This window comes from Furipterus horrens, unplaced genomic scaffold (assembly GCF_987537825.1).
Source record: "Furipterus horrens unplaced genomic scaffold, mFurHor1.1.pri manual_scaffold_29, whole genome shotgun sequence".
Taxonomy (NCBI): domain Eukaryota; kingdom Metazoa; phylum Chordata; class Mammalia; order Chiroptera; family Furipteridae; genus Furipterus; species Furipterus horrens.
In genome coordinates this window covers 553,181-574,868 of record NW_028327199.1, presented here as the reverse complement: position 1 = coordinate 574,868, position 21,688 = coordinate 553,181, and the positions used below count along the sequence as shown (strand labels likewise).

Here is a 21,688-nt window from a genome sequence, read left to right as displayed (position 1 = left end):
TGACCCTGACCCTGACCCTGACCCTAACCCTGACCCTCCCCGTGTCCCACAGCTCAGCCCACAGCACCCTGCGAGGGGAGCGCCTTCCCGATGCCCTGTGCAGGGAGAGAAACTGGAGCAACCTGCCCAAGGTCACGCGGCGGGGGCGTGCCACACCGAGCAGGAAGTCACCGGAGCCCCCCGATGCGTGTTCATCTTCGCACTCGGATTCAGAAGCGCCGAGCATTTACCGTAGGAGGGCGAGCTCTGGGTTCTGGGAAACGGGCCACAGACGTTAACAGCGGGTCTGCCGGCTTCGGGGAACCTTGACAGGAATCAATACTCTCTGGCCCTATTAGCTCCGTCAGCACGTGGCAGGTGGCGTCAGGGTCTTCTTCCCGGATCTGCTAAGCAGCCTTTATCTTTTTTTAGCTGGTGTTTCAGGAACTCATGGTGCAGCGGTAAAAATAAAAGCAGGTTCCATCGGTGCCCGTTGTTTGAAATTCCATTTCCTGGCCGCTGCCTTTCCTCCCGTCCTTGACTCTCACAGATGGCAACTCTCTTTGGGCGAGACGCGTCCTTTGCCTCCTCCAGAATCTCAGCCGGGGCCCCGCTGCGCGCGAAGCTGGACCAGAAGGGAAACCCCAGTCTATCCGTCTCCGCGCGACTGATGGTTTGGTTGAGGCTGAGCCATGTCAGGGCAGAGTCACCTTACCCACCCCCCCCACCCAGATGCCACCTGCTCGTCCGTCTGAGGTTTGCAGGAAGTAGGGGAACCCAGGCATTCCTTAGGTCAGGCCGAAGTGTGAGGTGAGCCAGGCTGGTGTGGCCGTCCTGTGGCGTTAGGGGTGGGGGCTGGGACCCGCGGGCAGCCTCGGGGCCTCAGACATCGGAGGTCACCACCACCGCCTTCTGACGGGTGTCCCCTGTCCACCCTCCCCTATACCGCCGGCCGCCACCTGTGGCCAAAGGCTCGTCGCTAAATGCAACCCAATCGCGTGAGTTGTTGCGAGCGGGATGTCAGCTCCCGTGGAAGGTCAGGCGCCCCTGGAAGAGCTCAGAGCCCCTGCCTTTGCTCTGCCCCGCATCCCAGGGGTTTGGGGGGCTGAGCGGCGCGTCAGAACGAACCCCGGGTTTGTGTTCACGGTCTGCGCAGAGACTCGGTTCTGGGGTTCATTCGCCATCCAGACCGGAGGCCCCTGTCGCCTGCACGAGGCACGTGCCTCCCGCGCCCGCCAGCCCCGGGGGTGCTGAGGGGTGTCCCACGGGAGTGGGGGAAGCCAGTCTGCAGGAGGGGGCTCTGGAGGCGCGAGGACGGGGCCGCGGCCGCGGGGGGCTCCGGACGCGCGTCACAGCCACGCGGGGCGCAGGGGCGCGGCCCCGGGGAGTCGTGGGTGTTAACTTTCCAACGAGGCCGACCTTCGGAACAGCCTCCCGAGTTCGGGTTCACACCGTCTCCGAGCAACGTGGCTTCTCCCCCGCCCCCACGCGCAGGGATTTTATTTCCTTTCCCGGTGCTTGTGCTCCTCCCTGGCTGGGAAAGAAAACGGAATTCAAAGCCGCGAAGAAAACTGTGGTCCATGACCCAAGTCAAAAACCTCCCAGGTCACAGCCCCGCGCGCCTGCAACGGTGTCGCGTCCGCCGTGTCCCCTGCGGGCGTCACTCCCAGGGGGCTGGTCCCACCCGGGCGCCCGTGGTCCGTTCTGGGTAACCTGCCCTCCGCTCTCTGGTTCTGCCTCACGCGTGTCCACTGCGGCGTGGAGACGGCGGGAAGGAAAACCGGCGACAAGCCGGCCCGCGGCGACAACGGCCGTGCTTCCAGGCCCCCCGCGGGCGTCTTACTGTGGAGGCGGGAGCTCACGCGGCCTAAGCGGGCTCTGTAGGCTCCCGGCCGCCGGGGGAAACAGCGCGGGGAGACAAGAACCCGAGCCTCAGTTTCCCAAGGCGTGGGCTCTGCACGCCCGGCGGGCAGGAAGTCGCGGGTGGCAGGGACGGCCCGGGGTCCCCGCGGCGACACCTCCCCGCGCGCTGCCCGCGGGGGCCGCCAGGGGGCGCTGTGGTGCCAGGGGGCGCGGCCGGGCCTCCCCGCGGGGGCCGCCAGGGGGCGCGGTGGTTCCGGGCGGCGCTGCGGCGCGTGCGCGGCGGCGGGGACGGCGGGCACCGCCCCGTCCCAGCATGCTGTGCGGGTAAACAGACATGGCGGGCCAGGGGGACCCGCAGGACGCCGCGCACGCCATGGGCAACCACCTGCCGCTGCTGCCCGGTAACCGCCGGGCCGGGGCGAGGGGGGTGCGGGGCGGCGGGCGCGCGTCCGAAGGTCGCGGGCTGCGGGCCGGGGTCCGAGGCGGGGCTCCGGGGACGCCGGGGGCCGGGACTCGGCCGGAACCTCCCGGACGCCGTCCTCTGGGGGTGACAGCCCGCGTGCCCCGAGCGCGCACGTCCCGACGAGCCCCCGGCGTCGCTGTCACCGCGCCCCCGCGCCCTGGCGGCTGAGTTCGGGGATGGCCCCGGGCCGCACCCCGCGTCCGTCAGTGTCCGGCCGGCCGCGTGCCCGCGCCTCGGAGCCGTTCGCTCGGCCGCCGCGGGTCGGCCCGGTCCCGGAGCCGGTCTCTGTGGGCGAGGCTCCCGGGGCGTGGCCGCGACACGGGACCCGCGAGGCGTGCTCTGCGGCCTTCGGAGGGGCGGGAGGGTGCGGGCTGGGCACGACCGGGGCCCGCAGGTGGGCCGGGCCGCTTGCAAATCAGGCCGCGGGCCCGGGGTTTTCTGTCTCAGAGGCGGTTGTGGGCCGGGGCCTCAGGAAAGCCGGGCCTGGGGCGTGACCTGAGCCCCCGGAGCAGCGTGGGGGCAGCGGGAGGAAGGGGCTGCGCGCGCGTGCGCCGCGCCTGGGGGCCTACGGGGCGGACGGGACCGGGGTCCGGTCGCTCCGATGCCGGTAACCGAGCGGTAACCGAGCCGACGCGCAGCGGGTGTGTGTCGGCGCTGCCCTGGGCGCGCGCCTGCCGCGTCCGCAGTTTCCCGGCCGGGCGGGGCGGGGCCGGGCGCGGGGGGCGGGGATGGGGGCGGGGCGGGGGGGGTCGGGGCCGGGCGCGAAGGGGCGGGGCCGGGGGCCCTCCACGCCCTGTGCTCCACCTCCGTGGCCCGCAGTCGGGGGTTTGTCCAGAAAGGGCGGAGGCGGGGGCCGGGGCAGGACCGGGTGCAGGTGCGGCGACAGCAGCGCTTTTCGGATCCCCTGGGCGATCCTTGTAAGGAAGCCGAGCGGGGTCTGTCCGTCGGTCCCCGCGGTGCGCGGCCTCCGCGAGCGCTCCTCGGCCCTGCTGGGCAGGCAGCGCGGGGCGCAAGGGGCGAAGAGCCTGCCGCGGCCGGGGAAGCGCCCGTGTGCGGCCGGGGAGCGGAAGAATAGCTGCTGGGCCCAGGGGGCCGCTGGGGGAGCGGCAGTCAGAGCGGCGACGGGGCAGCCTCCGAGCGGAGGGCGACCCGTGGGACGTGCCCCGGCCCGGAATCGCCGGCACGAGGATCGGATTCCGAGTGTTTCCATCCTGTCTGGGTGGAGCGCCGTGTCCTTAGGAAGGACTCACAGGTCCGCGGGGTGTCGGCCGCCGCCCACGAGTGGAATGAATGATCGCGGTCTCTGACCCGCCGCGTGGCCGAGCACTCACGACAGTCGGCCCTACACCGCCCACGGCGGCTGCCGCCCGGAAAGGCACTGGGGTGGCCGTCAGGGCCCGGCCGCGGGGGCCTGATGTGAGGAAGGCCGCCTTCCGTGGGGCGCTGTTTGCTTAGGGCGTCCGGGGCTTCGGCAGCACACGGAGCAGCAGGGACAGCGTGAGGCTCCCGGCGCCTCGTCGTCACGCTCGGCCAGGGTTTCCCCGCCTCGACCCCTGCGACACTTGGCAGAGATTCCCCGTCGCGGGGCCTGCGACACTTGGGCCTGCGCTGTGCGCCCCCGGACCCCGGCCGACGGCCCCCACCTGCCCTGCGGGCGGAGCCCCTGGCTGAGCAGCCCCGGTGCGGGTCGGGATCCCGCAGCCGCCCGGGCAGGACTGACCCCGGGGACAGAGGCGCGTCTGTCTGTCCAGTGCCGCCTTTCCTCACTTTCGGGCCGGCTGTGAGCGACACCGGTTGCAGCCAGTCGGCGTCATTTCCATAATTTAAAACCTGTGTAGGGAAAGCTTTCTAAGACACTTCTTTTACAATGTTTTGTATTTCATGGACACCTTTTAATTGGTGGGTTTTTGTTTTTTTGAGCGAGAGCTTGATTTGCTGTCCCACTTACTGATGCGTCGTCGTCGTCGAGTCCTGTATGTGCCCTGCCCCGGGGGTCGAACCCGCAGCCTTGGCGCACGGGGACACACTAACCCGCCAAGCTCCTGGCCAGGGCCTCACGCAGACTTGACAGAACCCCAAAGCCAAGTTTGTATGGAAATGATGGCAGACATCCCACTGTCAAACAGAGCAGCGACGCTGTGGCAGTCTGCCTGCGGGGTGGCATCTTCGCTGTTGAGATTAGTGGGTCCGCCCCCTCCCTGTCTCCTGCGGGAACTTTTCGCAGTGAAAGTTTGAAAGAACCCGAGAGACTGTCCGAGTCCCGCCTGTCACTTTTCAGAGGAGGAACCTCGGGGTAGACCAGGTGTCAGAATTGTCACGGAGAGGGGACAGCCTCTCACACAGAGGAAGACCTCGTGAAGGAGGGGGTCCCCTACCCTTGCCCAGGGGACGGGGCCTCCCAAGTTCCTGCCAACAGGGCGGCCCCGATGGGGGAGCCCCCAGACACGGCCTCGGCTGGGTGGCCTGTGTCCGTCGCAGGGGCGCCCAGTGCTGTGGCGGCCTGTCCCCTCTGTGGTCCTCCTCCCGAGCCGCCAGCGCAGTCTGATCACGAGAATGCGCCCAGCAAAGTGCCTGAGCAGCACCCCTCCCAGCTGGGACGTGTGGGCCTCCAGCCTGGGGGTGCAGGGGGGCACCCCTGGAGGGGGTGGGGTCCCAGGGCCGAGAGAGCGCATGAGGTGCAGACCGAGGGAACCAGATAAAATGTGGAGATGAGCCAGCGCGGGGGCCTCACTGTGGCAGCTGTGAGCTGGAGGGGCGAGCATGTGACGTCTTCAGGGGCGCAGCTCTGCTCTGAAGCTCCGCTGGCCCAGCAAGCCCTCGACTCAACAGTAGTGCGTGGCAGAGCCCGGCCCCTGGGGGCCTCGCTGCCTTGCTGGGGGCTGTCGGGCGGGAGCCATGTTTGCAGCTCTGGGCTCGGGTCCCTCCCTGGGGCGCTGTGCCCTTGAGAGGGAGCACGGCCTGGCATTGTCCCGCGTCTGACCCATTCTGATGCCGCCCTGTTACAGCCGAGAGCGAGGAGGAAGATGGACTCGAAATGGAGGTGGAAGACCAGGATGGCAAAGAGGCCAAGAAACCCAACGTCATTAATTTTGACACCAGTCTGCCAACATCACATACGGTATGTAATTCAGTGACACGTCTGGGAAGCACGTATTGGGTCGGCCGGGAAGTCCAGCCACGGCTCTAGCAGCGCTTAGTGGTCTTTACTGCCATTCGAAACAGTTTTGTTAGATTGCTGTGACAGCTGTCACCAGTGTGCTTTAGAAATGGTCAGAGTTGGTGAATTTTCGTGCAGTCATTTTAGTATTGAAGATGGGAGGAAATTGCAGTGTTTTTGGCGTTTTATGCTTCACTGTTTCAGGAAAGGTAAATGAGCAACCGAAAGGCACACCAAAGGCTTGTGCCGTGTGTGGGGAAGGGGCTGGGACTGATCGGGGTGTCAGAGGTGGTCCGCGGAGTGTCGTGCTGGGGCGCTCTCCCCGGACGGTGCCCCACGGTGGTCGGGTAACCAGTCGAGGTTGGTAGTGACCCAGCTGAGACGGTGACTGAGAGCGAGCAGCCACCCGGGAGGGACGGCCAGCCCGCGCAAAACATCCAGGTCACTGGTCGTTGGGGAAACCGAGCAACGTGTTTCATTTTACGGAGCCAGCGAGGCAGACTTCTCGTCCCGCCCCAGTGGCTGGAACTAAAGAAACGGCCTTGGTTTGTGTGGGGGAGGGTCCTACACGGCATCAGAACCCCCCGGAGTCACAGCCAGACCCCCGCGCGCTGCTACCCGAGGGACGCGTGGGCCCCCTGTGCGCCGCCCGTGGTGACGGCGCCCGTCCCGCCCGCAGTACCTGGGAGGGGACATGGAGGAGTTCCACGGCAGGACCCTGCATGACGACGACAGCTGCCCGGTGATCCCGGTGCTGCCGCAGGTGGCCATGGTCCTGATCCCCGGGCAGACGCTGCCGCTGCAGCTCTTCCGCCCCCAGGAGGTCAGCATGGTGCGCGCCCTGATCCAGAGGGACCGCACCTTCGCGGTGCTCGCCTACAGGTACGGCCGCGCCGTCGCGGGGGTCCGGGGTCACGCCGAGGAGGCTGTGAGGGGAGCCACCCGGTGAAGAGATGGAAGTCGGGGTGTCTGTTCTTAGCAGACGTGGGCCTCACCCACGATCGAACTTTCTGGGGTTCAAGACCTGTCTGTGTTTAAAGAGGAGGAGGGCTGTTCCGTCTTAACGTGAAGGGTGGCTTTTACAAAGGAATGGCTGTTCTCTCAGAGCCCCCAGGCTGTCCTTACTGCGCGCGGTAAACAGGCTGGGTTCCGGGCGTCCTGCGGCAGCTGCAGGAAGCCAGCAGCTGGCGCAGCCGTGACCAGTGCGCAGCAGGAGGGGGCGGGGTCGGCAGAGGGGGCGGCCATGCCCCTGCAGCCCCGGGTCACGTGCAGTGCCGAGAAGTCCGTTCTGGCCTGAAAGCACTGTCCTCAGACTCTGTGCAGCGCCCTTTCCTGCCTCAGTGCCCCCCTAGAGCGTTGAAGGGGCAATGGCCTGGCGATGAGGGTTGGTCACTAACTTGTTCCCTGTGCGTACTGCTTCCCTCGGCTTTGCGTGTTTAAACACGAACCGTTCTGAACTCTTTCCCTTTAACGTTTGCCTTGGAAGCAACGTGCCGGAGCGGGAAGCGCAGTTCGGCACCACGGCCGAGATCTACGCCTACCGGGAGGAGCAGGACTTCGGCATCGAGGTCGTGAAGGTGAAGGCCATGGGGAGGCAGCGGTTCCGGGTCCTGGAGCTGAGGACGCAGTGGGACGGGTGAGGCGCGCGCGTCTCTCACGCTGTGCAAGCCCGTAAATCGCCACAATGACCCTGGGTTCTCTTTACTTCACTGACCTTCCACCCTTTGTGACTTTGACTGCTGGCTGTCTTGCTTCCAAACGTGTTGCGCGTCCCAGTCACTCGGGATGTTTCCAAAACTATGGAAGCCTGGGTCCCACCCTTGTCCCCAGTCCCCTTGACCGGCCGGGGGAGGGGCTGCAGACCAGCATTTCCAGGTGGTTCCGATGTCCCTGCAGGTCTGGCGGCCCTCGTGCAAGCCCAGAGGGCAGCGTCCTTGGCCCCGTGGCTTCCGGGACTGGGGACGTCTCAGAGTGAGAGCGGGCGGGAGGTGTCTGGGGCGTCCTGCAATGCTGGGACCACGCTGGCTCCCGCCGCCGTGCGAGCTGTGGGCGCTGCACACATCGGTGCCCGTCGCCGGTGCGGGTCTGCCGCCGCCCGTGACCGTATCACACAGATAGCGATGACGCCGCTGGCTCTGCGCCTCAGGAAGGTCCCTGGGGGTGAGCGACTGGCTGCAGCGGGGATGTGGCCCAGCTGCGCGGTCAGAGGTCTTCCCGAGCGAAGGGATACGAAACTCGTTCTAAAAACCCCAGTTCACTTGACATCCTCCTCCGTGAAGAAAGCATTTGTCCTGATCGTGGTTCGTCGTGGGCGTGGCCCCCGCTCTGGCAGGAGGTCCCCGGGAGGGAAGGTGCAGGTGCCTGGCTCTGCTCGCCTGGCTCTGAACGCGTGGAAGTCCAGGGGCTTTAAGGTGTACCTGGAACGTGACACCCTCCGGCAGGAACTGCTCGCACGGTGGACATCCGTGACGGCTGGTGAAGTGTGGACACACAGGTGGGTCGGGCGAGCCTGGGGGCGGAGAGAGTGCGGAAGAGTGAGGGGCGAGGGCGGAGCCCTCAGGGGCTTCTGGTGCCCCGTGGTCCCCAGGACACACAGTGTATGGACGCTCATGGCACTGGAGATGTGGCGGTGCCATAGGGTGTCAGTCTGTGCTCCTCAGCACCTGCGCTGCTCAAGGACGGTGGTGTCTGTGTTCAGGACCCACGTCTCACCTGGGTGGCGGAAACTGTCCCCCTGATGGCCCGGCCCGGTCCTGCCCGGGCTCATTAGCCAGCTGATCTGCTCTGTGGGTTCCGCCCGCAGGTCCACGGTAAAGCACTTCCTAGCCTCGCGCTCATAGAACGTTTATGACTAGTGAAGACCACGTGCCAGGAGCTGTGCTGGGAAACTGACGTGGGGAGAGCGTATTTCTGAGACGGTCCGGGTGTCAGTGGCCTTGAGTTGTGGACAAACCATACGAACACAGAAGGCAGCAGACCGTTACCGCTGCCCACAGGCCGAGGAACGGCCTTCCGACTGGAGTCCACATGCGCATGGAGCCGGGGGCTGGCGACGCTGGAAGGGGCATGCTCCCCAGTGGCCCACAGACCTGCTGGGAGGCGCTCACTGGGGCACGCGGTCCCCCGCGGAAAGGCCCCGTGGAGGGGTCTCTCCGGCGCTGCTGCCGTCTGGTCCTGGCAGCGACGGGGGAGGAACCACGGGGCAGCCTCCTCCCTTTCCCCTGTGGAAGCCGGGGACTGGGAGGTGAGGGGACTGGCCTGAGGCCGTCCAGCTGGGAGGCTGGAGCTGGTCAGTCGGTCCTAGGTCCCTAAGCTTAAAACTAGAGCTCTTTCCAGCACGGGTGCCCCCAGAGCACGAGGGGACCCCGGCCGCTCCCTTCCCCCCAGCCCCGCGGCCTGGACGGCAGTCACGATCGCTCCCACGGATGGCCTGCCTGCGTGGGGGGACTCCGCCACCTCGGACCTCTCTGGCCAGCGGGCTTCGTGCCTGGGGTATCTTTTGACCTTTTTTGTGAAAAGTTCCGTTAGAAAATAGAAGCACATCACTCTTCATAGTTTCTGCGCCCTTCTCAGCATGTAGAGAGGAGGACGTGGCCTCGCTGTCTGGGATTGGAGGAGACTGGCTGTCGTAACAGGCCGGTAACTGCTAGTGGAGTGGCCGCCGGGGGTCAGGGGAGCGTGCACTCACCGGCCACAGGCACCGACTCGCCCCACGGGTCCCACTTCGTCCTCTGTGTCTTGTTGCTGCAGCGGAGACCCCGGGCTGGGCCCGCAGGCTGCAGGGCGGCGCCTCTGCTGCGCCACCGCTGCCTGTGCGTCACGCAGCCCCCGCCTGTCCCTTAGCCTTTCCTCCTAAGGAGAGTCTCCGCGTTCGCAGCCAGCGGGAGGGCGGTCCTTCAGGGCTGGCGCACTGGTTCCTGTGGGAATCGTCTGAGCCAAACGCGAAGGCATTTTTTATGGTTCAGCCTAGTATTTGTCGGAACAAGGTTAGTTTTGGACTCGTTTTTTATAGCGTCTCCCTAAGTGAGCGTACAGCGTTCCCTCCCTTATCGCGGGGGTTACGTTCCAGACCCCCCGCGAGGTAGGCACCTTACATTTATTCTGCGCTCTTAAACCTGCGTAACTTACGTGTACAGCACCACGAAATCCCACGATAGAGCGAAAAATCCGTGATAAATAATTAAATATGGTATTTTTAAAAACCCTGCGATACAGTGAGGCCACGCTAAGTGAACCGTGACATAGAGAGGGACCGCTGTAACTGTAACCACAAACTACTGCCATAAAGAGGCTGGGGAGAAACTACAGTAGCCTGTGTGCAAAACGGAAGTCTGCGGCCGGAAGGAGCGGCCGTGTGCGCGCCAGGCCCTGCGTGCTGAGCACCGTGACGGGAGCATCGCGCAACCGGGACACGTCCAGCCCCTGGTGCCAGGCCCGCTACTCACATGATCAGGAAGCCAGTGTGTTTCAACAATGTCGATGTTTTTACTGTAATAAAGTAAAACCTTATGTAACCAGTATTGGAACTACCCAGCTATTGTTGGGTGAAACCTAATTCCTTATTTAGTTCTCGGTGACCCTAGAGAGCCAGGTTTTCTAAAATGTTTGTGTAAGGTACACACTTCCGCTGTAAACACGTGATTACCAAGCGCTTGTGTTCATGTGTCAAGTGAAGAGAATGAGGTCTGATTTTATTTCAAGGAGCTGTATATTACATTTAAGAACGTCTGAACATAGTTTGAACACAGTCACTTTTTAACATTCTCCAAAGTCACACACACACGTAAACAGGAGCTTCCAGGAGGGAAATGAAGTTAGCAGAGTGGCTCTGTTATGATCATTAAATTAAGCCCAGAGATTGTCAGACACAGTTCACTATTTTATTTAAGTAGAAGAATCGAGATCTCACTCATAATTTCATCGCAACTCTCTGTTGGTCACGGCGGCAGCTACCAGGAAAGAGCACCTTAGGGTTCCTCAGTAAATTCACGAAGCAGCGACTGTCACTGTGCCGCCTGACGCGGCCCGTGTGACAGCACTGATGCTGCCTGCGGGTGCTCTGTTCCCTCCCACACTCGGGGGCTGCGCCTTCCTGTCGGCACCTTTCACGCAAAGGTGTTTGCAGGTGCGGCAGTCCCGGTGGCCGTCTGGAAGTGGTGACTTGCCTGGCATGAGACTTAACTTTAAAAGATGTGTGTGTTGGTTTCTTTGCACGTTCAAAGTTCAGTGTTTGAGAACGAGAGAGGAAATGCACGTGGAGGTTAAGGCTACAAGTAATGCTGTAGTCCCCTGCTCCCGGTGACCGGGGTCCTGAGCTCCTCTCCCTCGCCTGCTCCTCAGGGCAGGTGCCCGAGAGGAAGGGTGGGCGTCGGCCCCGCGGCAGAGGGGAGACGGGGTGGGGGTCTGAGCAAGGAATGCACAGGCGTGCGGGTGTGCGGCAGGGTTGGCTCCAGGCTCGCTTCTGACCTTCGTGCATCTGAGAGGGAGCCGCCCTCCTGCCGTCCCACGGGGAGACGGGACCCCCGGCCCCCGGGGTATCTTGGGGTGTGACTTGGGTGTGGTGCACGAAGTACAGTAGTTTTGACATTTTTGGTATCTTAACATCAGCATCGGATGACTGTGTCCAGAAAGACTGTGCGAGCCTCGGGTCCGAGCGGCCCGGCGCTCGGGACTGACGGCCGCCCCCGTTGCAGGGTCCAGCAGGCGAAGGTGCGGATCCTGCCCGAGTGCGCGCTGCCCTCCGCCATGGCCGCCGTGCAGCTGGAGTCCCTGCGCAGACGCCAGCTGGGCCCCGCCGCGCCCGGCCCCCGGGACGACCGCCGCTCCTGCCAGTGGTGGCAGAGGTACCAGAAGGTGAGACACCTGCGCCGCCCTCGGGACCGTGGCTCCCGGCGGCGTGCGGCCACGCCAGCCGGGAGGTGTCCCCGCGCCCGACTCCGGCGCTCACGGCTGGCAGTTTCGCCCCCGCAGGGGCCTCTCAGCAGCCGGGCAGGGCCGACGTCGGCTCCAGCCGTAGACACACGCCCTTGAAGGAAGGAGCGCGGGCCCGACTTCCCCTGGGCTTCCGAGAGAGAGGCCCCGGCCTCCGTGCGTCCGGGACAGTGGCGCTGTCAGCCGGCCCAGGGCTCCGGGGAGGCGGGGCCTGCCGGGCGTCCCTGCTGCCGCCGTCCCCGCCCTCGGGCTCGAGGCTGAGGCGGCCCGTTTCTGCTCATTGATGGGACCATCGGTTTTGAGTACAAAGGAGTGTTTATGATTTCTGCCTAAAGGAAAAGATGACTAGTTTCTAAATTTAGAATAAGTTGGATTTTTGAGACTTACCTTTTGGAAGTAGGGAAAGGCCGTTGCCGTTGGATCGTGGCGAGTCCTGCGGGGCCGTCCCTACCCCGTGAGGGAGGGCGAAGGCGTAGCGGGGCCGCGAGCTGGTCGTTCACGGCGCATCCGCCCCCACCCCCCACCAGCGTCACCTCCCCCGCCAGTGTCCCCTCCCTGCCAGCGTCCCCGCCCGCCAGCGTCGCCCCCCGCCAGCGTCGCCCCCCCGCCAGCGTCGCCCCCCACCAGCGTCCCCTCCCCGGCCAGTGTCCCCCCACCGGCCAGCGTGCACCCAACCTGCCCTGCTCATCGGATGGGCTGCGTGCGCAGGGCTGCAGCGTCTGCTGTGTGGTGTGCTCACTGCAGAGCCCGGCCGTGTGCACGCAGACCCCCCCACATGGGAGTGGGGTGGACGCTGTGAGAACGAGGGGATGGGGGGCACTGTGAGAAGGGGGTGACCAGAGGACGGCACCTGCGCCTGGAATTCTGACGCTCGCTCTCAGAGTCCCTGACGGGGACGCGTGAGCTCTCCGTCCTCCGATCCGGGGTTGCGGGGCCTCTGTGGGCGCGCGGTGCCTTGTCAGGGGCGCCTGACTGCGAGTGACGTGGGACCTTACGTTTCAAGGACGTTTTATCTCCTTGAGCAGGAAGTGCCTGTCCTTCCTCGTCGTCCTTCTGACTTCTGCGTTCTTTATTCCATCAGAAGGTTGTCCCTCGGTCTGGAGTGAATGCGTCCCAGACGTTTTCCCTCGTTTGTCATTTGCCTTCTGACTTTGTTTTTGAGGTGCCCTGTCACACCAAAGGGTCTTTTTTCCTTGAGTAGTTGCATTTATGATTTTTTTATGCTTCTTTTCCCTAATCAGCTAGAAATGACTCCTGTGCAAAGGAACCCTTTCTTAAGAAAACCAAGTCTTCTCCCTTTTACTTCCGATGTCATTGCTTTTAATGAAATCAGAACTTGGGAGCTTAGGGGTCTGTGTGGCTCGTCCTGGTGTGACTCCGACTCCCCGTTCCACACCGGTTCCCACCGCCCGTCCTCGCCGCCGTCAGGTGCTCCATGCCCGCCTGTCCAGGAGCCGCCGTGACACTGTTCACACCGTCGACAGCGCACGGGCACCCACCCTGCTCCTCCACTCCTGCTGCTCGCTAGCTTTTCCACGGGAACGTCCCCGTCCATCTCTGCCTCGTTCCGGAGCAGTGACAGCCGCCGTGGGGGCGGTGACATCTGCGGGCGGTTTTCTGTTAAAGAAGAGACGCCTTGGCTTTGCTGTGCGGTCAGGCGCTTCCTGCCACTCGCCGCGGCCTCGTTGCTGTGTATCTGCGACGCTCGCGGGTCATCCTGCTCCGGTTCCTGGGAGCACGTGGGGACCTGGGGAACGACGGAGACAGAACTGGGAGCGTTGGCGTCACCGGCCTCGGTTACTGCTGATGTGCCCCGCTGATGGGGACAGAGTCAGTGCAGTGAGTGACCTTTGGTCGCTGTGTGACCTCGAGCAGTGACGTCCTCGGCGTGCTGAAGAGCCCCTCACGTCACTCCAGTGAGTGTCACTGCGTGTCAGAGACCGTGAGAGTGGGGTCCCCAATGCTGAACACCCCATGTTGTTGGGGGGCAGCACTGAGGCTGTGGCTTGGAGGCTTGAAAGTGGGAGAACAGGGCGGCCGGCCGTGGCTCACAGATTAATGAGCGTCGCTCCAGGGCCCTGCTGCCCGCGGCTGCCCGGGGTGACCCTCCCTGCCGAGCCCGGCGGGCGCCTCCCAGGGCCTCCGCTTGGCTGGCCCCGGCCCTGCCCGCTCTGAAGGACGCACGCCAGGAACTGCGAGGGCCTGCCAGCGCCGCAGCGACAGGACAGCGGCCTCTGTGGTGCCGGGGCGATGGGCCGCCGAGGCCCTGGGAAGTGGCCTGTCACAGCCAACCGTCCCTGTGCACTGCCGTCCCTGGAGTTGGTCGCTGTCCACAGGACACCCGTCCCCAGCAGTGAGCATGCAGGAGGCACGGGCACCGGAGGAGACTGTGTCCGGGGAACCCTGATAAGGACGTTTAGGGGCCTCCTCCCTGACGAGTGGAGCACAGAGACCCCCGAGACTCGGCCTGGCAGTGAGGGGGTGCGGGCCCAGGCACCTTGACGAGCTCCTGCCTCTCTGTCCCACGGGAAGGGACGTGTTTGGGAGGCAGGCTTCCCCGTCACAGGAGGGGTCTTGCTGACATGGAGCGGGGCCATCAGCCCGACCGGAACCTCACCGGGCCTGCGTACCTCCGGGTCACTCCCAGCGCCCCCCAGGAAGGCAGCAGCTTCCGCCAGCCTGGACGCTCCACGGCTCGGTTTTAGTTTCGTCTCGCTGTTTCGATCACTGAAACACCCCGAGGGCATAAAAACAAGGCCTGACAAGCTCTGGGCGTTCAGAAGGTTTGCTGAATGAATGATTAGGGCCCGACTCCCCATTCCTGCCTGTGGCCCTGGGCAAGTCGCCTTCCCCTGTGCCTGCCTTTATCTTTAAAGTGCTGCGATGCCACCAAGCTCGGAGTTCCTGTAAGCCAGGGAGGGGGCTGCGTGGCCGTCACCGCACGTGCGGTACCCGACGGGCTGTTTCTAGCATTTGATTCTGTACCTGAGCTGTGACGGAAGTCCTCACCGCTACTGTTGGTCCTAAAAGTAAAGAGCTGATCGCAGACTCCTCAGGGCCAGTCCCTGCCTGCGCCTGTCCTCGGATGCCACCCCGGGCCATCTTCGGGGAGCCTCACAGTAAGGGTTACGCCGAGCCGAAAGTTCTTCTCTGAGGAGCCCACTGGTTTGAGCTGAAGCCCAGGAGCCTCCTAGAACAAGGCTGTCCTCATCCAGGGAGCACTTCCTAAAATACTTGTGACTGTCACGCTCTGAGAGGGACATCTCCCAGCTAACTGCCCCTGACCTCCGCTCTTCAGAATCCTGACGCGACAGGAAAGGCCTCATCTGTGACCACAGGAGAGGGACGTTCTTTTTTTTGTTTTTTTAAATCCTCACCCGAGGACGTGCTTCCTGCTTTGGGGTTGGGGCAGGGGTGGCTGGAAAGAAACATCGATCAGCTGCCTCCTACGGGCCCCAACCGAGGACTGAACCGGCAGCCTAGGCATGTGCCAACTGGAAATCAGACCCGCGACATCCGCTTTATGGGCAGACACTCCCGCCAGGCCACACCGGCCAGGGCAGGGGGACCTTCCGTCTGGACTTGGATCGCAGGACTGGCCTGTGGCCAGCGGGCCTGCGGCCGGTGAGCCTCCAGCACAGGGGCGAGCTCACTGGTCAGCCAGGTCCCCAGGCTGCCCCCGTGCCCAGCCGCCCTCTGGCCCTGCGGGGGCCAGCGCAGGGCTCCCCCTTTCTGCTGAAGGCTGTTGTGCTTCTCTGGTTTCACTCTGGTCAAACCCCTGCTGACCCCCCGGCCGCTTCCTGGGGGCCTGTGCCTTGTTCCGCGGTCAGACAGAGCCCCTGGGGGGGGGGGGGGCGCGCTCACGGGCAGCCACCGTGTGCAGACGCGCAGGCTGCCTGTGGTCCCGGCCGCAGCCACGCCGCTGCGTGTCCTGAACTGCGCTCCTGAGAGCCGGCCTCCTCGCTGCCACACTGAGCGTGTCCCCTGAGGGCCGGCGTCGTTACTAAGCCTCCCACCCAGTAGTGGGATTCTGCAGGAGCTGGGGAGGGTCGGGGCGCGCTCCCTTTCCCACCCGGAAGCAGTGGCTTCCCCTTTCCCTGGGATGCGTGGCGGCACCAGCACGCGGTCCTGTCCCTGCTGGGACCGCCTCGCCTGTTGGCCTCTGTGGTGACCCAGCTGACAGCCCTGACGGTTCTCACACAGGGCAGCTCGGTTACGGTTCCGGGGTTCCCTGCGGACACTGGGCGTGTGCTTCTGAGCGTGAAGGGAAGTCCTGTGGTCAGTGAAAGTGACGCTCACGCTTCCCCGTTTTACGCGGCTGCTGTCAGTATTGACACTTTACACTGGAGTTTTTTCCAAAGAATCAGGATTCTAGCTGCGGTGCATATTTGAAGTCTATGAAAACGACTGTCAAACTTAACACATAATCATCAATTATGAAACTTCCTACAAAACTTCTCTTCTTGAAATTAGTCTTTTCTGGGGAGGGGTGACTTCAAATGCACCTCTTTCTCCATACGGTAAGCGTCTATATCATGTGGGATCCCTTTATTAAGTGACTTTTTTTCTGTTTTCAGAGAAAGTTTCATTGCGCAAACCTGACCTCGTGGCCTCGCTGGCTGTATTCCTTATATGATGCGGTAAGTAACTCGCCTTCCACGTCCTGCTTCTGGGGAGCATACTTCACGGCCATCAGAACAGAACGCAGGCTTTTGTGCTCAGTGGCATTTACGTTCAAAGCCAGTGCCTTCTGTTCCATTTGAGGAGGACGGGCAGGGATCCAAGAGACTCCTCGATAGACTTGGCCTTTAAGGTGGAGAGTCAGTCTTTGGTGTTCCCAGTTCCTCGTGCCTTGTAACTTCAGGACAAGACACGGAAATGTTCTAGGGCTTGCCAAGCACTTGAAATTCTGTTGGGTCAAGTGGTCGTTATACATAGGAAATGAAAGAACCCGTTAACAGTGTTTTGTATTTTTCTAAACAAATATATCAGCTTCTCCTGACTCCTTGCTAGTGCGCCGATAGGCACACGCACAAGTGTTTCTGCTTAACTGTTCACGCTGGGCACCGCCCCTGCACAGACGGGCACCACGCCCCCTGCACAGACGGCTCACGCTGGGCACCGCCCCTGCACAGACGGGCACCACGCCCCCTGCACAGACGGGCACCGCCCCCCGCACAGACTCACTAGGAGACGGGTTGTTGGGAGAGTCCAAGGATCTGCGTTTTTAAACACAAACTGTTCACGGCCTGGTCGCTGTCCCTCTCTGGTTTGGGGAAGTGACTTGATCTGTAAAGTGAGTGGGGACACTGGTAGCTGTTGCCGTTGGCTCGGAGCCCACAGTCAGCATGTCACTTGTTCCCTGTAGGGAGTCCCGCTGCCCTTGGTTCACGTCCTGGCGCGGCGGTGACAGCAGCTCTGCACACTCACGGGGCTTGTTGGGCGCACACAAGAGAGGAGAACAGGAAGGGCCCGCGCAGGGGGCCGGGGCCTCGGTCCCGGCGGAGGTGGAAGGGGCCTCCTGGGGCAGCTGAGAGCGGGGCACCTGCAGCCTCGCTGGGACTTCAGTCGTCCCCTCAGAAGGCGGACGTGGAGACTGGCCTTGAGGTGCCCCAGGGATGACCTTGGTGGCTGCTGATGTGTGACTAGTTTTACTAGGTGGGGGGAGTGAGTGAACCTCATTACGGCGGTTTTTGTTTTAAAAAGGAAACTTTAATGGATAGAATCAAGAAACAGCTACGTGAATGGGACGAAAACCTCCGAGACGATTCTCTTCCTTCAAATCCAATAGGTATGGGAAGTTGCTTTCCTTCCTGTGGCCTGAGGTGGTCTCCCCAACAGAACTTACTTTGTCTTTTCTAACGAAACCAAAAACTTTTTTTTAATGAGTATTTTTATTAGTTTCAAAAAGTGTACACATTTCTTTTGCTTTGAACAGTTTTAAAAAACAAGTACATTTAGTTGACACGCGGTATGAACGGTGACTGCCCGTGTCCCACACACAGTGTGTTCAGGGTAATAGCGCTCGCGCTCTGTGAACGCCCCAGTTCTCAGCGAGGGTTTCGGTCAAGTTCATGGCAGCCACTGGCGCGCACTGACGCTTCCTGAGGCGCCGCCCAGCCGTCTCAGCAAACACGTGTCAGGTGCTGCCTTTGACGTAAAAGAAGGCGCTTACACAGACCCGTGTAGGGGGTCACGTTTCAGGACTGCCCACGCGCACGTGCTGGGTCCCGTCGCGTCGTAACGGCGTTACAGCCGTGTGACACGTGTTCTTCGGGAACCTGCAGAGGAGCACTGCAGAATGACGTCACCTGCTTCATTGTTTGAAACTTGGAAAACCCACCATGTCTCTAAGACTTTTCTTACAGAGTCGGTGCCTGTCTCCCCATTGACGACGTGCTGAGGGTTCAGCTCCTGAAGATCGGCAGTGCGGTCCAGCGCCTGCGCTGCGAGCTCGACATCATGAACAAGGTGAGCGGAGCGACGCGGGGCCGGCGGGGCTCGTCGGCCTGGGGGAGGCGACGTGTCACTTGGGACCAGAGACCGGAGCTCCAGTGGCTTTGCGCCTGTCCCTCCGGGCGAAGAGCCTCTCCCGGCCTGGCAGCCTCCGCGGCTGCGCCGGTCCTTAGTGTGTAGTGAGCGTGTGTGCCTAGAGGCCTTCCGGCGACCTGTGTGATCACATCGCCACGCGAACCTGACTTTCTCCCACCCACGTCCTCTTCGGTTTTTCAGTGCACGTCTCTTTGCTGCAAACAATGTCAAGAAACGGAAATCACCACCAAAAATGAAATATTCAGGTGAGATACGTGGTCCCTTTTCCCTGGACTCCGAGCACATCCTCCCGGCTGCCCACACAGAATTCCCTCCCTGCGTTAGTTACATCAGCGAGTGAATCGCAGGGGACAGGTCACCTTGGGGGGGCGCAACTGGACAGTCAGTCGTCCCCCCGAGTCCTCGCTTGGGAGCTACGTGTAGTCTACATGCAGGACCTGCCACGACGCCTCAGGCGTTGCGTTCGTTTGCCACGGGTTTGCCACGTGGGCGAAGGTGAGGACATGCGTGTGCACACAGTCTAGGGCTGTGGTAGATCAGCGTGTGCACGCTGCTGTGTGTCCGCCTCGCGACCCTGAGTCCGGGACGGGAGGCCGCTCTCCACAGCGCGGTGGCTGCGCACCCTCCAGACCCAGACCAGGCTGAGCCGGGGGTTGCGCTGTGTCTGCAGGCGGGGCTGAGAGCCTAGTTCTGCCGTTGCCTCCGGTCCACGTGGGAAGCGTGTGGACTGCGTGAAAATGGCTGCTGCCCGTACATCACAGTGGCTAGGGGGTTAGAGACGGCAGCTCTCGTAACCCCGGGTCTTGGTCCCCCGGCTTCCCCGAGCCGGCTGACGCGCGGCGCGGCTCTGTTGCAGTCTGTCCCTGTGCGGGCCGATGGCCGCCTACGTGAACCCTCACGGCTACGTGCACGAGACGCTGAACGTCTACAAGGCCTCCAACCTGAGCCTGACCGGCCGGCCGTCCACGGAGCACAGCTGTTTTCCTGGGTAACGGCTTTTTTCAGTTTTGCCTTAACTGGGGAGAAAACTGTTCCGAAGCAGTGTCACTAGAATCGTAACCCCAAAAGGACAGTGGAATCCTTCTGTCTAAATGCCACCTCACGAGGGGCTGGAGGGCTGTGTCAGCATCGTGCCGCCGGGTGGAAAGCCAGGAGGAAGGCTGGCCGGCCGCTGCAGCGACCCCCGCTCAGCTGTGCGGGGCAAGGCCCGGCCGACACCCGCTCGCCCCTGTGCTCCCGGGGCCTCCCCGCCTGAGCCTGGGCCGCAGCTCCCCCGGGAGGCCACGCAGGGCCCGAGAACCCTATTACGCGTCTTTTCTTCCAGATTCTGGGCCTTTTTAAGAGACCAAATGAGCTGAGGAGGAATTAGCGATTTTCCTTACTGTCTGGACCGGGAACCATGTCATTTGCCTTGTCTAATCTTACCTGACTCCGGCTTTAGTCCCAGGACTGAAGCTAGGAATCCCTTGTTAACGTAAACGCGCAATGTGGGAAACAGGACAAAGTGAGGAACGGTTACCATTCCACGGTTTGGGTTATTTTCCTCAACAACAGAAGGGCCCCGGCGTGTACTTGTGACCAAGTCGTTCCCATTTTACACGGGCAGCTCTTCAGCAGCTCTCCCGGCGCACAGGGCAGCGCGTGTCCCGCCCCCGCAGCGTGTCCCCGTCCCCCTGGGGCTGCTGCTGGGGGCTCGGCCCTCTCTGCGTGGTCCTGCCCTCCATGCCCGGGGCTCTAGGGCCACCTGCACGCCCTCCTGGTGGCCTGGGGGTCTCGTAGAGCCCCTGCCCCCCCGCACTGCATGCGAGTCCGCTTAGCGCTCTCGACTGCCCAGGCTGCACGTCCGTACGGGGCAGCTGGGAAACATACAAAGCAGAACGGCTACCTCTGGGTTTGCTCAGAGAACTGCGCAGATCAGCGCCGAGCCCCCGTTCTCGATGCTGGGACCGGGGCTCGGAGGTCTGTCTCCGCAGCAGGTGGACAGCATCAGCCTGAGCCACAGAGTCGCTGCCCCGCTGACCCCGTCCCTTGGTGTTGCAGGTTTGCCTGGACGGTTGCCCAGTGCAAGATCTGTGCAAGCCACATCGGGTGGAAGTTCACGGCCACCAAAAAGGAGTTGTCCCCTCAGAAGTTTTGGGGCTTGACACGATCTGCTCTGTTGCCCATGATCCCAGACACCGAGGATGAACTCGGCCCAGACAAGGTGGTGCTGTGCTTGTGAACACACGTGGCAACCACGTATGTCACAGGCTGGTGCTCTTGAAATCAGCCTGCTCTGGAAAGCCCTGCTGTGACACAGACCCCAGGGACAGCCACGCACCGGGGACACGTGCAACGGCTCTGCCCCGTGGCTGGGAGGACTTAGGCTGAGCCTCCCCACTGAGGAGGACAGAAAGCAGCCCTGGCTCCGCAGCACCCGCGCCTGTGACCTGGAGCCGGGGTCCCGGGGACTCCGACATCTGCTAAGACGTCACTGGTAGGACGTGATTTCCGCAGAGCGCACGCAGCTTCCGCGGTGCTGGTGTGTGGCGTGGCACATGCTATGCTCCCGAGACCGGGGTCCCCGGGTCGGCCCCACGCGCCGGCTCCTGCTCCTTCCCGACAGGAAAGCCCTGGGAGGGTGAGTTCCTCTCAACTTGGAGTTTCTGTAAGATACTGATTTGTAAACTTTGAAAATACTAGTTAAAATATGCAGTTTGAACTAAAAATGTTTTCATTTTCTTGAGTGTTAGTAAAAAAAACCCTGGTATTTGTGTATTTGCTCAGTGTTTGAGCTGTAACACTGCTCATTCTGCTCCCAAGTATAATCGGAGCCTAAGTGACTGTGGAGCAGATGCTGAAACACGTCCCCTCCGTAGAGGCTAAGAGCAACTGTATTTTTAGGCTACTTTGCTTCAGTGTAAATGGAAGAAAATCTGTAAGTAAACTTTAAGAGCAAAACTAAATTAAACACGTTCTTTAAGTTAATGTAAAACAGCTACTCAAGCAGATGTGTCAGAAATAATTCTGAGACCGAGCTCTCTGCCGGGCCGTTCCACGTGTGTCCCTGACCCGGTTCTGCTGCTCCTCCTCCGCGTCCCACACTCACTGGGGGAGGCCCGCCGGACGGGTAAAACATACGAGGCCCAGACAGATGGAACGTCTCCCGTGTCAGCGCGGCAGCAGCAGCAGGCCTCCGACCGCACGGGCCGGTTCTGACGGGCCTCACAGGCCATCGCCGCGTCTTCTTGTCAAGAGCTCAGGCTCAGCCACCGGCTCTCTGGCACCTGCCTGCCCCACCCAGATGCCACAGCTATCAGGGTTCCCCAGCTCTGTTGCCACCAGAGAAGGAGACGCGCGCGCACCCGCCGGGCGGTGTTTGCGCTCACGTCCCCGACCTGTAACTGGGAGCTGTCTCCACTCTGTGCTTTTGCGTTGGTAACGGTGCCGCTGCTTCCACAGCTGCGCACCTGCCTGCCCGTCCCCGGGCGTCAGGGTCACCGTGCGTAAGCGTCCAGACCTGCAGGTCCCCCGCTGTGACCAGAACCCCCATCCCCCGCACTCATAGCACCACCACTCGGTCCCCAGCGGCGGCCTCACCAGCTGCCAGCAGGAGGCCGTTTGCCCCATCCTGGGCCACAGCTGCTCGCGCCTTCCCCGCGCAGCCAGAGTGACGATGGTGTCCGTCCATCTGTCTGCACAGAGCACGCTCCGCTCCCTGCATGTCCGTGCTCAGGTCCCCACTTGTGAAAGGACACCAGCCA

General features: G+C 62.6%; 1 protein-coding gene across 1 annotated transcript; it reads left to right on the top strand.

Annotated features, from left to right (window-relative positions):
• The first annotated feature begins 2,157 nt into the window (after window positions 1-2,157).
• Window positions 2,158-20,919, top strand: LOC149990076 (protein cereblon-like). Its single transcript, XM_090265670.1, has 11 exons — window positions 2,158-2,243; window positions 5,311-5,423; window positions 6,142-6,344; window positions 6,949-7,098; window positions 11,156-11,315; window positions 15,971-16,033; window positions 17,100-17,184; window positions 17,749-17,864; window positions 18,126-18,190; window positions 18,802-18,933; window positions 19,986-20,919. The coding sequence occupies exons 1-11, from the start codon at window positions 2,177-2,179 to the stop codon at window positions 20,164-20,166; spliced, it is 1,335 nt and encodes a 444-aa protein (XP_090121796.1). The 5' UTR covers window positions 2,158-2,176; the 3' UTR covers window positions 20,167-20,919.
• Window positions 20,920-21,688: the final 769 nt, after the last annotated feature.